Here is a 12,479-nt window from a genome sequence, read left to right on the forward strand (position 1 = left end):
AGCTTATTAAAAAAAATAATCATTAAATTCAGTGTCTTATAGGCAATGAAAGCGATTTTTTTGGAACCCGCTTTTAGATGCCGATCGAGAAGATGTCCCGACGAAATAGACTTCTAGCAAGAAAGTCTTCAGCAATGAAGACCTTGATGACAACAATGAGGTTTTAGAACAGCACACTTAGGACATACTCCTAATAAGCGGATGTCAAATTTTCTTACAATTCTGTATAAGCAGAGCAAATCTGTATAAGAATTGGAAAAATGCAAAATGGTTAGATTATTATACAAAAAATATAAGCTTCCTATTCAGATATTGTATATGTTATGTATATGTTTCGAGTACAATTCTCTAAGTGTTTTTGGGATATGCTCAAAAAGTTCATCGATGAGCAGTTCGTACTATAGATGACTTAGAAGAAAAGCAGATTCAAGACAATTCAAAACGATTGGATTGCGGTTGGAAACTAGGGTGGTGAACATGAAATTTGGCATACCGAGGTGACTTCGATGAAATGGATGAAAAAGGACAACGAAAAATCAGCCCCAGCTTTGACGAATGGACTTCTGACAAAAATCGGCAAACTATGAGCGGGAATGTGCATGCCTGTTAGAAAACGAGGAACGTTGGACTGCGACGAATAAAAGGATCGATGGATGGGAAGCACTGTGTTACATTACTGGAACAGCATTTGAGGAAGTTCAATATTTTTTCGGATGACACGGTTTGCTGCAGAAATACTTCCGTTCTGAATTCGGAAAAGAACTTGTATTGATAGTTGATACCAAAACACGCTGGAATAACATCCCAACAAACATTGGCATCTAATAGAGCGCTTATTCAACCAAAAATAGCTTTCTGCAGCTAAAAACATGGTTTATTCGGCTCAAATTGTTTGTTGTGATGTTATCCATGCTCGAACGGGTCTATAAGTTAAAGTGGCCTGTTCATAAAATTCTGATCGAATTGAAGCTTCAATCCAAATGGTCTTTTCAGTGATTAGGATTTTTTGGCGGTTGGTGAAATAATTCTAGCCCTCGAACTTGTCCAAGCTGCTGTGGGACAGCATTGCCGTGAGTTCAGCACTTTATGTGAAGCCGACGTGGTGCTCCAACCTATTTTAGAGCAGTTATCAAATCAAGCCACATAAATTATCGCCAACTTATTCGATGCTCTCAAAGAACGAACCAAGAAGCGACAGTCAGAATACGCCGATCTTTTTGCTTTTCTAATAATCCTACCGTAAAGCAATTGATCAGAAACGATTTTGACATTTCCTTCAAGACATCCAGAGCTACTTTGATTAAGCAATCAGATAGGATCTTGAAGGATCGTGAAGAGAGCAGCAGAGCAAAATACTTGCGTTGCCGGGGGCAACTTCGTTGACGCCAGGACTCTTGCAAGCAATCCGTAAAGAATTCTTCTGTTGTGAATCTGAAGGGATTAAGGGCAAGTACTTAACACTGATTTTCGACGTTCTTGGAACCATTCTTCCAACTTCGGTTGAACCAGAGGTATGTCTACTTAAGTTTCACTTTGCCTAGCTCAATAAGCAATGATTTTAGCATTCGAAGTTTGTCAATAAATATTGTTTATCTCCCAATCAATCACATTTTTTTATTTCTGAAATTTCTACAAATACCGGTATTTTACCGGTATAGACTCCACCAAATAACGAACACCGGGATTTTAAAAAAAGGCCAATACCGACCACCTTATTGGAAACCAGGCTGATTTTTTTAAAGAATACTGATAAAAATTTCTGGAGGACATTTTGTTGGTATTCTGCAAAAGTTCCTTTTGGAACTCCTGACGAATTCCGGTTGTAGTTTAAGAAGAGAGTCTGTTGAGAATTTTAGACAGAGTTTCGACTGTAATGCCAGTAAGAGTTCCGGTGCGAATTTAGGAAATAGTTCCAGTGATACATCTGAAAGGAGTTCCTGAAGAAATTTTCGAAGGAATTTGAGAAGAAGTTTAAGGGGAAAAATTCAACTCCGGAAGATGTTTCTAAATAATTTGTAAGGCAGATCCTAGATGGGCTGGTAAACTCCGACTTAAAGCGCCAGACAACTACAGTCATCTGCCAGAGCTCGAGACTAGTTTGCCCTGCTAACTCAATTTCTAACCCAATGCAGAATCCCCTTACTAATGCTTATCAACAGTTCCAGAGAAGTCAATCCCAACAACATCATTCCTTCTAAAAGTTCCGTTTTTAAAAACAATCAGTATTCTAGCTCTTGTCCAAATATCTATTAATTTATTCATTCTCAATCTTTAAGTTTATTGCACAAAGTTAATTCAAAATGTATAATGAATCCCATTTTAATTTAAAACGATTTGAATTTTAAAGCTATTTTTCATTTCAACGGTAGCTATATTCGGTTGCATGCAACATACATTTCTAATTTCTCGTTTCGCTCTAAGTTTAAAAAAATACCTAGGTGTGACGTCACGGTCTATACCGGCGATTTCGTTAATCTACAATATCTTTGTTTTCTCTTAGGTTTAAACACTATCTTTCTAAGTGGTGGTATGATGAAGTATTGGTGCTACAAAGTGTAGGGTTTCGGTACTTACAGCTCAATTCCCCTACGTAGAGGAGGTACTTTAACGACCGCGTACGAATCAACGATGTAGCTGGACCCGACGCCGTGTACCTGTGTTGGGCAAGCCACCGTAGCCTTGATCGATGGCTGAGAGTTGTGGTGATCTATCCGCTCTCGGGCTTGTAGCTCGGAATCGCCTAGCGCTGATGTAGCGTCTGCAGCGAAGGCGCTTCTCGAAGGCGAAATGACCCGAATGACGGGTGGCGAAGAGATCAACGTGGAGAGCGTCGCGTTCTTCCTTCTTGGGTGGGGAGGTGGTGGTGGATCAGACGGTGTTTACCATGGTTTCCTTCTTCCCGGGACGTGAGTCTAGGCGATTCGCACTGGCGGTGGCAAGCTTTCCCCAGTCAAACCTCTCGCGGATTTGTGCACCTTTTAGCTAGTGGTGCTCGCGAGGCCGAACAACTATATACCGATGACCACGCACTCTGGCTATATTCTTTGTGACCCGCAGTCAAGATGCGAAGAATATCTCCCCCGACTGATTCTCGGCACTTGGTGTAACGTACGTGCTGTCGCTACCCGTATTGGCACTGGTAGCTTGTGGCTACGAACACGGAGCACGCGTGGTGCTTCTCTAACCTCCAATTCACCTACCCTCCAGTCCAATGGCAGTGTTCACCGCTGGTGACTCACTTCTTGTTTTGTCTATCTCCCTGCACTTTAATGTTCTCTTTATTCCGACTCACGTTATATTTTTTTTTGCACAATTTTTACGAGGTTTGACTCACAATTTTTGTTTTTATTTTTACTTCGAATTGAATCTGAAAGTAGTTTGGCAAAAATCACTCTGAAAAATCTTCACTTCACTTAACGATCTGACTAGTTCGGCGGTTTGAATGGGAAAGATCGAAAGACTTTCCTTTCCACTCCAGGCCCCGAACGATTTCTTTTTAGTTTCCAGTTTCCAGTTTCTTGAATTTGTTTTTCCTTCCAAAATTTTCTTAGTAATGAAACCTGATTGGTATCGTGGACTCTATTCTCCACCCGTATTCTATTTACTTCCTTCGTCATCCTATTGATTCGAGCACTATAATCGTAACGCCTGCCTAGCCAGCAGCAAATCTAATCTAACTTGGGGATGTTCATGAAACGATTATGCATTCGTTTCAAATTTTCCCAGTGGATTTCGCTTCGTCTGATATTTTTGAAAAGTTCCAAGAGAATTTCACAATAAACATCACAAGGAACTCCCGGACTAATTTCTGTTTACATTTCATAAAAAGTTGAATTTCTAATTCCTGATGAAACGACAAGAAATGCCGTAGAAATTGAACTTTCGGATGGAATTCACATCCTTATTCCTACTGGCAATACCAGTAAAGCCATTTTAGAAGGAGTTCTAACGAGAACTTAATTTCTCTCTCTCTCCCTCTCTCTCTCTTACTCTCTATCGGCACAGCTCAGTCTTCCTTGTACTATTGCTTATACTATCTTTAGGGGGTTAGGATAATTTGGCCGAAACCCATTCGGCCGAAAGCCATTTGGCCGAATGCCACTAGGCCGAAAGTTGTTCGGCCGAATATACCATTTGGTCGAACATACCATTAGGCCAAAAGTCATTTGAGAAGTTATAAATGAGACGTCTCACTTCTCACTCCTTATTTCTCATCTCTCGCTGTAAAAAGTGAGTAGTGAGATGTCTCACTTCTCACTCTTCATTTTTTTCTTCGGACGTCTCACTACTCACTTCGCGCTTCTCACTTTTGACAGCGAGAAGTGAGAAATGAGGAGTGAGAAGAGAGACGTCTCACTTCTCACTCCCCATTTCTCACTTCTCACTGTGAAAAGTGAGTAGTGCGAAGGGGGTAGTGAGACGTCTCACTACTCATTTCGCGCTTCTCACTTTTTACAGTGAGAAGAGAAAAATGAAGAGTGAGAATTGTGACGTCTCTCTTCTCATTCCCAATTTCTCACTTTTCAAATAACTATTAGGCTTAATGACCTATTCGACCAAATGACCCTTTCGGCCAAACGACCCTTTCGGCCAAACGGCCCTTTCGGCCACATTACCCTTTCGGCCAAACGACCCTTTCAGCCAAATGACTCTTTCAGCCAAACGACCCTTTCGGGTCAGATGGGTTTCGGCCTAGTGGCATTCGGCCGAATGGGTATTGGCCAAATGACCGTTCTCCATTTCTAGGATATATTTTCTCTGGGAGGCACCGGCCCTTTCTCGTTCAAAACAGTTCCAGTTTACATATTCTGGTGGTCGCTCCCCTTCCCCTTCCTGAACAACTTCCGATAACTATTTCAGAAGGAATTCTGATCGAATCTGATCTGGTTCTTTAGTCTCCCACATTCCAGCAGGGCCCTTATAACTTCAAGCAGCACCAGAATCTTGGTATTTTTATCTGTTTTGCCACTATCTCATTTATCCTGGCCTTGAACCACATCCACATCCTCGTCGTTTCCCGGTATAGTAATTTTCTCATCTCGGCTCAAAACATCTGCGATTGAGCATGAGTATGAGCATGATGACCGTGGCAATTGGTCTCCAACCTCACTGTGCGCAATCCGAGAGCTCTGGTATTTATTATATGGTAGATAACGGCGCTCACCCACTCATTCACCCACTGCTAGCCGAGAACACCTCTGCACTCGCCACGAGTTCATGGGGATAGGTTCTATGGCAGAAGCTGTCAAATTAATTAAATAGATATTATATTCTAATTGATTACCGAAACGAGCTTTTCGTTCATTCGCTTTTCGAATTCTAACAGTATTATAGAAGCTGAAAATGGTATGATAATCCATTTCCAGTTCTGGCGATTGATAGAACATGGGGAATATATGGAAAGATACAAAGTGGAATGGAACAGGCCTGGGATTGAACCCTTGTCCTCCTGTGTATAAGGCAGAAGTGGTGGCCCTATGGCCATCAAGCCCGTTGAAAATTTTGAGAGGTCCATAATAGGGAAAAATAACATCCCGAAACAGAACATGATAATCCAATGGAGAGTCGACTATAGGGAAGCAATTTCCTATTATGGATCTTCAGGGTAGAATTTGCTCGCTTATAGGCAGGAAGTGTAAATTTCCTCTTCTAGGTGGTTCACTATATTAAGCATTCAAATTCTCTTTCGTGTGAGACATTTTACAATTACAAACAATCTTATATACATGGTGACTTGTTTTTCAACATAATTGAATTCACAGGTTGAATAAGGTGACTAAAATAAAAGCTCCCTTTAAAAATATAGACATTTTCCACAAAAAAATAGGAAATTGCCAATAAAAAGATCAGGGTATTAGAAGTAAATAAAGATATTTTTTTACAAATTATGCAAAATTTTGATAAAAATATTTAACCACTTTTAAAAGCAGAAATTGCAAACAAAGAATTTACCCTAAAGAAATCAAAGTTTTTTATATTAAATTAAATACAAATTTTACCAAAATAAATCAATATTTCGCAAAAATAAATAACAAAATTTTTCACAAAATAAATATTGTTTACATGAATATTTAATAACTTTCCACAAAATATCAATAGAGCGCGATAAAAAAATATGAGATAAATATAAAAAGTTTCAAAACTGATTTTTTTTCCATAGATGACCTTTTCTTTAAAAGCATTCATCGTACATGGAAAACTTGATCAAATTAATTTTTTATTATTATTTATTTATGAAATTTTAATTAAATTTTCCTTTGAAGAAAATAAATTTTGTTGAAAATTTTGTATTTGTTTATTGCCAATATTGATTTGTTTATGTATTTTTCATTAATTTTGTATTTTTGGATAGAAAATATTGATTTCTTTATGGAAAGTTCTTCTTCTATAATTGCTATTTTTACTTTTAACAGTACTAAAATATTATTGTTTTGTGGAAAATTCTTAATTGTTTGGAAAATTGTTTTATTATTTGTGGAAATTTTATTTTTATTTATTGCTTATATCTTGATTTCTTTATTGGAAATTTTCTTTTTTTTTTGTAAAATTTTTAATTCTTCATAAAAATTGTATTCAGTTGCCGAACGAATCATTGAATAACTTACCCTTCCAATCAAAATGATCAAATCAATCAAGAAATGAATAAAGCGCTGAAATTGAATACAATTCTTAGTGGGTACATGACTCAAACCTTAGCCTAATTTGCTGTGGTTGCGCCTATTTATCGTAAATATTCTTGTATTGAAACTCTAACCAAAATTATACCACCAGACTTGCTTACTTTTGGTTATCACGCCAAGCAGCCAAAATCAACAATAATTGTGCACAAACTTTGTCATCAAAAGTCTCGAGCGAAATGGAATTTATGTTCGGCAAATTTTATTAATCTTAATTCTAGATGCTTTTTCAACCCATGAAAGGTAGGTGCATTTTGCACTATAAATTGTTTGTAGATGTCACAAGGTAATTATAATGTGCTGCTTCAAATGAAAATCGTAAACTGTAAAGTGGCAACGAGTGTTCCAAATGTTTTGGTCAATCGTGTCGCTATGCAAATGAAAATTGTGAATTTAATATCCGTTCATCTAATTTGTGAAAATAGGTAAGCCCTTTCAGAAACTACTGTATTCGGCAAAGGATAAAACTCTTGCACAGCCTGCATGCTTAAGTTATTTTTAGTGATTTTAGTGTTAACTAAAGTATTATTGGTTTGTTGTTTAAAATATGATATCCTGGTTAAAGTATGAGTATCTGAGACACATTTTACCAAACATGTTGTAGGTTGTGGAATATTCACGTCACAAATAGGTTGATCTTTATCTTCCTTTAGAAATTTCCTTTCTTCAATGAAATTTGTTTCGATTGGTGTTGTACTGCAAATCCATTCCATCCTGAAAACCCTTACCTTGAGTGGAAGGCACTTCCTCAATATCGCATTAGAATAACTGCTCCGACGTTGTTGCACAATAATACAATAACTACTGTAATACTGAAACCAGAAAGCTCCACGTGAAATGACTTTCTCCAATAGCAATTAGGGATATCGCAATCCAAATTGAGAGAGATCATGATTTTGCACATGAAAATCATGATTTTGCACAAATACTTCATATTCATGATTTTGCACAAATTTTTAAATTATTTCTCACTTATTTTCTACTCAGTAGACCGAAACTCGTTACACACTCATAAGCACATACGCTAAATTGGGGATCTAAATGGAAATTTTTCGTCTATCAACACTTTGTTCCTCAATTTTGATGTTTGTGTTAGGGAAGCGCTTTAAGTCCATTGTCGGAGTTCCGCCCCCTTAGTGAATGTTACCATTGTCTGGGTGGAGCTTCTGGTTTAATTTTATTGGATACTAACAAAGCGTTCTCCTGCTCACGTGTTGATTTGTTGAGCATTTCGAAGCGATCAAACGCGTTTTTTTCATGCGAAATGGTTGATCGTAAGCAGGAAAAGAGGAAGAAGCTAGAAGCAGTTGTAGAGAACAGCAAGCGGAAGCGGAAGCGCTGACGGAGGAAATCAAAGTACATCTACCTATATAGATCGATTTCTTCTCATGCGAGCAGCATCCGAGTTACATTTAGCTTGGTGTCGCTGAATAAATGAAGTGGATTAGAACAAATTTATTAAGTCAAAAGGCCTGGAAAATCGCTGAAAAGGGATATTACCGATTTGATTTTTATTCATTTTGCGAATTGATTGAAAAGAACCGATTCTAGTGAAAAGAATTATTGTGGATCATCATCACTCGAATCACAATCAGTTCTTTAATTCTTTTGAGGACCAAAGCCACTTTCAGTTTTCTATCAGGCACACAAATTATGATACATTTTTGGTCATAAAAATAACCAATTTACTTTTAATCATGCGCCTTTCCAATCACTAAATCAACACTTTCCGTCGTTTCATTTGTTAGTGATTGAAATCTAATAAATCTAAAATCAGAATCTGGCGAGAGAACTTCACTTAGTTGCTATTGATGCCAACATCATCCACTCGAAAATTTGCCGATGAAACGCTATAGACGCTATCCATGCGAATACATTTTTGCAGCTTTTCCTTCCGATGCGCGTTTGTGATATTGTTTCTGCTGTCGCTGCTGAACTTTGAAGAAAATTTTCGGCTAAACCTTTTCTCCCATAGAATTGTGGTAATAAACCGAGTTAATTTCCATAATGCGCCTTTCAAATCACAAATAGCAACAAAACCAAAATAAGAATCTTGGTAGCAAATTTCACTTGGTTGCCACGCCGTCCATGCGAATACATATTTTTGGCACCTCCATACGATGCGCGCTCGTGATTCTACTACGGACAGCAAATTTTTGACGTCGTACTTTGAATAAATTCGTCTCGCCCAATCTTCCTTTGTATAGAATGGTGGCCCTGAGAACAAACCTTTGCTTCCACAAAATTGTGGTCCTTAAGAGAACCGATTTATTTTCAATAATCCGCCTTCCCAATCACAAACAGTAGCAAAACCAAATAAGAATCTTGAGAAAATTTCACTTGGCTGCCACTGATGTTATCCATATGAATAAATATGTGTAGCATCTCCCACCGACGCGTGCTCGTGATTCTGCTACGGACGGCAAATTTCTGGCGTTGCAATGCGATTAATTTGCACTTTGAACGAAATTCTTGACACAATAACCTTCCACAGTATAAAATGGTGGTTTTGAAAAGAATCAATTTATACGTTCTGCAAATAAACCAGATTCAGAACCATGCAAGAAAATTTCATTGGATTGCCGCTGACGCCGACGATAGCCACTCGAACGTTTTCCGCTAAACTTCTATAGATAAGTAGATCCCACCGCTGTCGATGCTAGGACCGCTACCAACGCTATCGTTCTGTGTGCTTTTCGTTTCCGCTCTACGTGACCACTCACAGTGGACCATCGTACAGAAATGACGCGCGAGCGCAAATCATGGGCCTTTTTATACCCGGAAATAAAAAGGTGGGTCACAAGTAGAGCTGTCGCAAATTAATCGATTACTTCGATTAATCGAATAATCTTTGTGATAATCGATTAATTTTGAATCGATTACTTCCCAACGATTAATCGATTCAATAATATACAAGAATCGGAAGTAATCGATTAGTTACTAACCGATTAATCGGGATTTTACGACAACTCTAAGATGACGATTACTTCGATAAATCGATTCATCGTTGTGATAGTCGATTAATTTTGTATCAATCACTACTCAACGATGAATCGATTCAATAATCGTCAAGAATCGAGAGTAATCGATTTGACACTAATCGATTAATCGAGATTTTACGACATTTCTAATCACAAGGCCCGTAACTTACATCATTCTGATGTCCGTGTTGGGAATGCATGAACGAGATTGGTTGGCTCTGATATTTTTACTGGGTAGGACAAGAGTTAAAATTTTCAATAGTTAATCGTAAATAAGTTTCAATGAAATTGACAAATTTTTGGAGAGTTTCGGAGTCGATTGATATATAAATCTAGAAAATCCATCGAAAGATAAAGACAGACCCCAATTTTAGATTTTGATTTGACACCCAGTACCTGTGGGTAAGACGTTGTCCAACGTCAAAATGCAAAAACAAGCAACAAAAGAGAATAGCGATAAGACTTTGTCCTTATCTGCAGAGGATAAAGACAATGTTGCGCCATTTTTTCTGCAACAAATATGGTGAGGTAAATGTTGTGAACTTTACATTGCGATTGTTCGAATATTTATTTCAGAAGATACACACAAGTCAATTCATGGCCAATTTAAACACATAAATATAGGAGGGAAAAAGTTCCTGAAAACAATATCTGCGGAAGCAAGTAGCTTCACCACGATTGAATCAGAATTGTCCCTCTTGTTAAAGTTCAATTTTGCGGTTTATATTCGTTCCGCAGGCGACCTGCTCCGAATTTTACTTTGTGGTCATCGGCAGTCAGAAAACTCGAACACTGCATCAAGCAAACACGTTGCATTGTTTCTTCCTGGCGATTACTCAATTGCAGCCATCAGGTGCACACTAACTCCAAGCACTCACTCGTTATTAACAACCCGACATTGACAGAATTAGATCAAAACCAGGACGAAACAGTCCACAGAGTAGACAACCGTCACTTGCAGTTTAGTCATCATTTCTCGAACCACTTTCGTGAGCCATACCGGTACAAAATCCCCAGCCAAGTTATTAAATTTTATTCGTTTTCTCTTTCTGGTTTACATTTGCAGGCAGGCAGCGCTGTGGGAGCACAAATTACACGTGCGCACAGGTGTTCAGCGAGCGGAAAATTGTTTCCTTGCATCACGTTGTCGCAGAATCCACGTGCGGCTCCACTGCTGTAACCGTTGCCGTTATCCCTTAAGGCTATAGTGACTGTTTGGTTTTCGTTGGAAGGCAAAGGACGACGACAATAGCAGCGACGAGAACTCGGAGATCTGAGAGCAAGCCCTAGGAACGTTGTCGCTGGCAGTGTGAAGGTGTTTCCTCGAGAGTGCTTTCGGCTGGATGACAGACGCAAGTATGTAATCCGAGATGAAGCTGCATAGCCATCCGGAGCGTGAGACTTGAAGAGTGCCATCGCAGAAGCTATTATTGTTTTGCCACGAGTGGTGAAACAGAAGTGAAAAAAATTCGAGCTATCCTAAGAAGAAACTCCGAATCGTGTCAAGAGGGTTTCGTTCATATCTCGGAGGGTGAAAATGGGTTGTGAAGTGGTCGGGTGCCCGGGTCGATTCGTTGGCAGCCAAATGGCGAGTGTGATTTATTCCCTGGTGGTGGTGAGTGTGTGCCTGGTAGACAGTACCCTCGGGGCCCATTGGGATCATTCGGTGTTCCTGGACGATGACTACCGGTTGCTGTGGAGCATATCGGGGTACGACATAACGTTCGAGGTCCAAGCCCGCACGCACGGCTACATCGGGCTGGGCTTCTCCAAGGACGGCACTATCTACGGAGCGGACATCGTCATCGGCTGGGTCGACCAAGGACAAGTTCATTTCCAGGTAATTTATAATCGACTGTTTATTGCTGGCCCAGCAGGGGCCGGACCCGTTTGATAGTTTATTTTCGAAACACAGGGATAGAGTGACTATTTTGGGGCCTTTGGGCGGATATGGTTTTTTGCTGGGGAGAACCTTTCTTCTGCCATAAATAGCTATAAACATAAAACACGCAAACCCAACCATCCGGAATCGGATCCGAAATGATTTCGAATCGAACACACAGCCAAATAGATTCAACTTTGTCCTTTCCAGCCTACCCACCTCCATAAATAAAAAAGAAAAACAATTCGAGGAAAACCTTAAGCTGGAGGTTGGCGAAATCACAAAACGAGAAAAACTGAAAAGAAAAATATTACAGCAAGCTTTTCTTTGCATAATTTGTCCATTAGAAAACACCGAAACAAACTTGCCAAAATTAGCCCAGAAGAAGTTGTAGTGAAATTGCTGCCCTTGTCTTCCCATGTGAAGCGCCACCCGAGCAGAGTCTGACATCATACTGGTAGAAAATGATGAACATGTTTTGATGTCTATGCTAATTTAAAATCAAAATTTGTTTTTAAATTTGATTTTTGAGTTCCAGAACATTTTCTTTTTTATTTCTGAATGTGATAGGTCAAATGATTATTAATTTTACTATCGCAATAAGCAGAAACAGTAAAGAAAAATTCTGTATTCAATGCCATAACAATAAGTGAATAAACAAAATCAGCTATTTCACAACATCTGAAAATGTTCTCAACTGGCTTTCAAGTTTCGCTCGGGAAGCGTAAAGCGCCAACTGTGCAAAAAAAAACCGTCAACAAAAACCGCTACAGCCAAGACTGATGGAGACGTGAAAATCGTCTTCGAAAAGTGTGGAGGGAGGCCGCAGTGAAACAAAGCATTTCTCCTGTGGCAAAAGGTTGCTCGGAGTCGCAACAAATTTTCATCCGACGCAAAATTGTCTGTAATTTTGTCGTGGTCGTGGATAAGGAAAACAAG

At 39.0% G+C, this 12,479-nt stretch overlaps 1 protein-coding gene across 1 annotated transcript in view; it reads left to right on the forward strand.

Annotated features, from left to right (window-relative positions):
* LOC134223878 (MOXD1 homolog 2-like) overlaps positions 1-12,479 on the forward strand; it is a 634,833-nt gene that overhangs the window by 259,746 nt on the left and 362,608 nt on the right. Inside the window, exon 2 of the mRNA XM_062703101.1 lies at positions 10,725-11,498. Within this exon, the coding sequence (XP_062559085.1) occupies positions 11,196-11,498 (303 nt within the window). The 5' untranslated portion in view covers positions 10,725-11,195. The remainder of the gene's footprint in view (positions 1-10,724; positions 11,499-12,479) is intronic.

This window comes from Armigeres subalbatus, chromosome 3 (genome assembly GCF_024139115.2).
Source record: "Armigeres subalbatus isolate Guangzhou_Male chromosome 3, GZ_Asu_2, whole genome shotgun sequence".
NCBI classification, from domain to species: Eukaryota; Metazoa; Arthropoda; class Insecta; order Diptera; family Culicidae; genus Armigeres; species Armigeres subalbatus.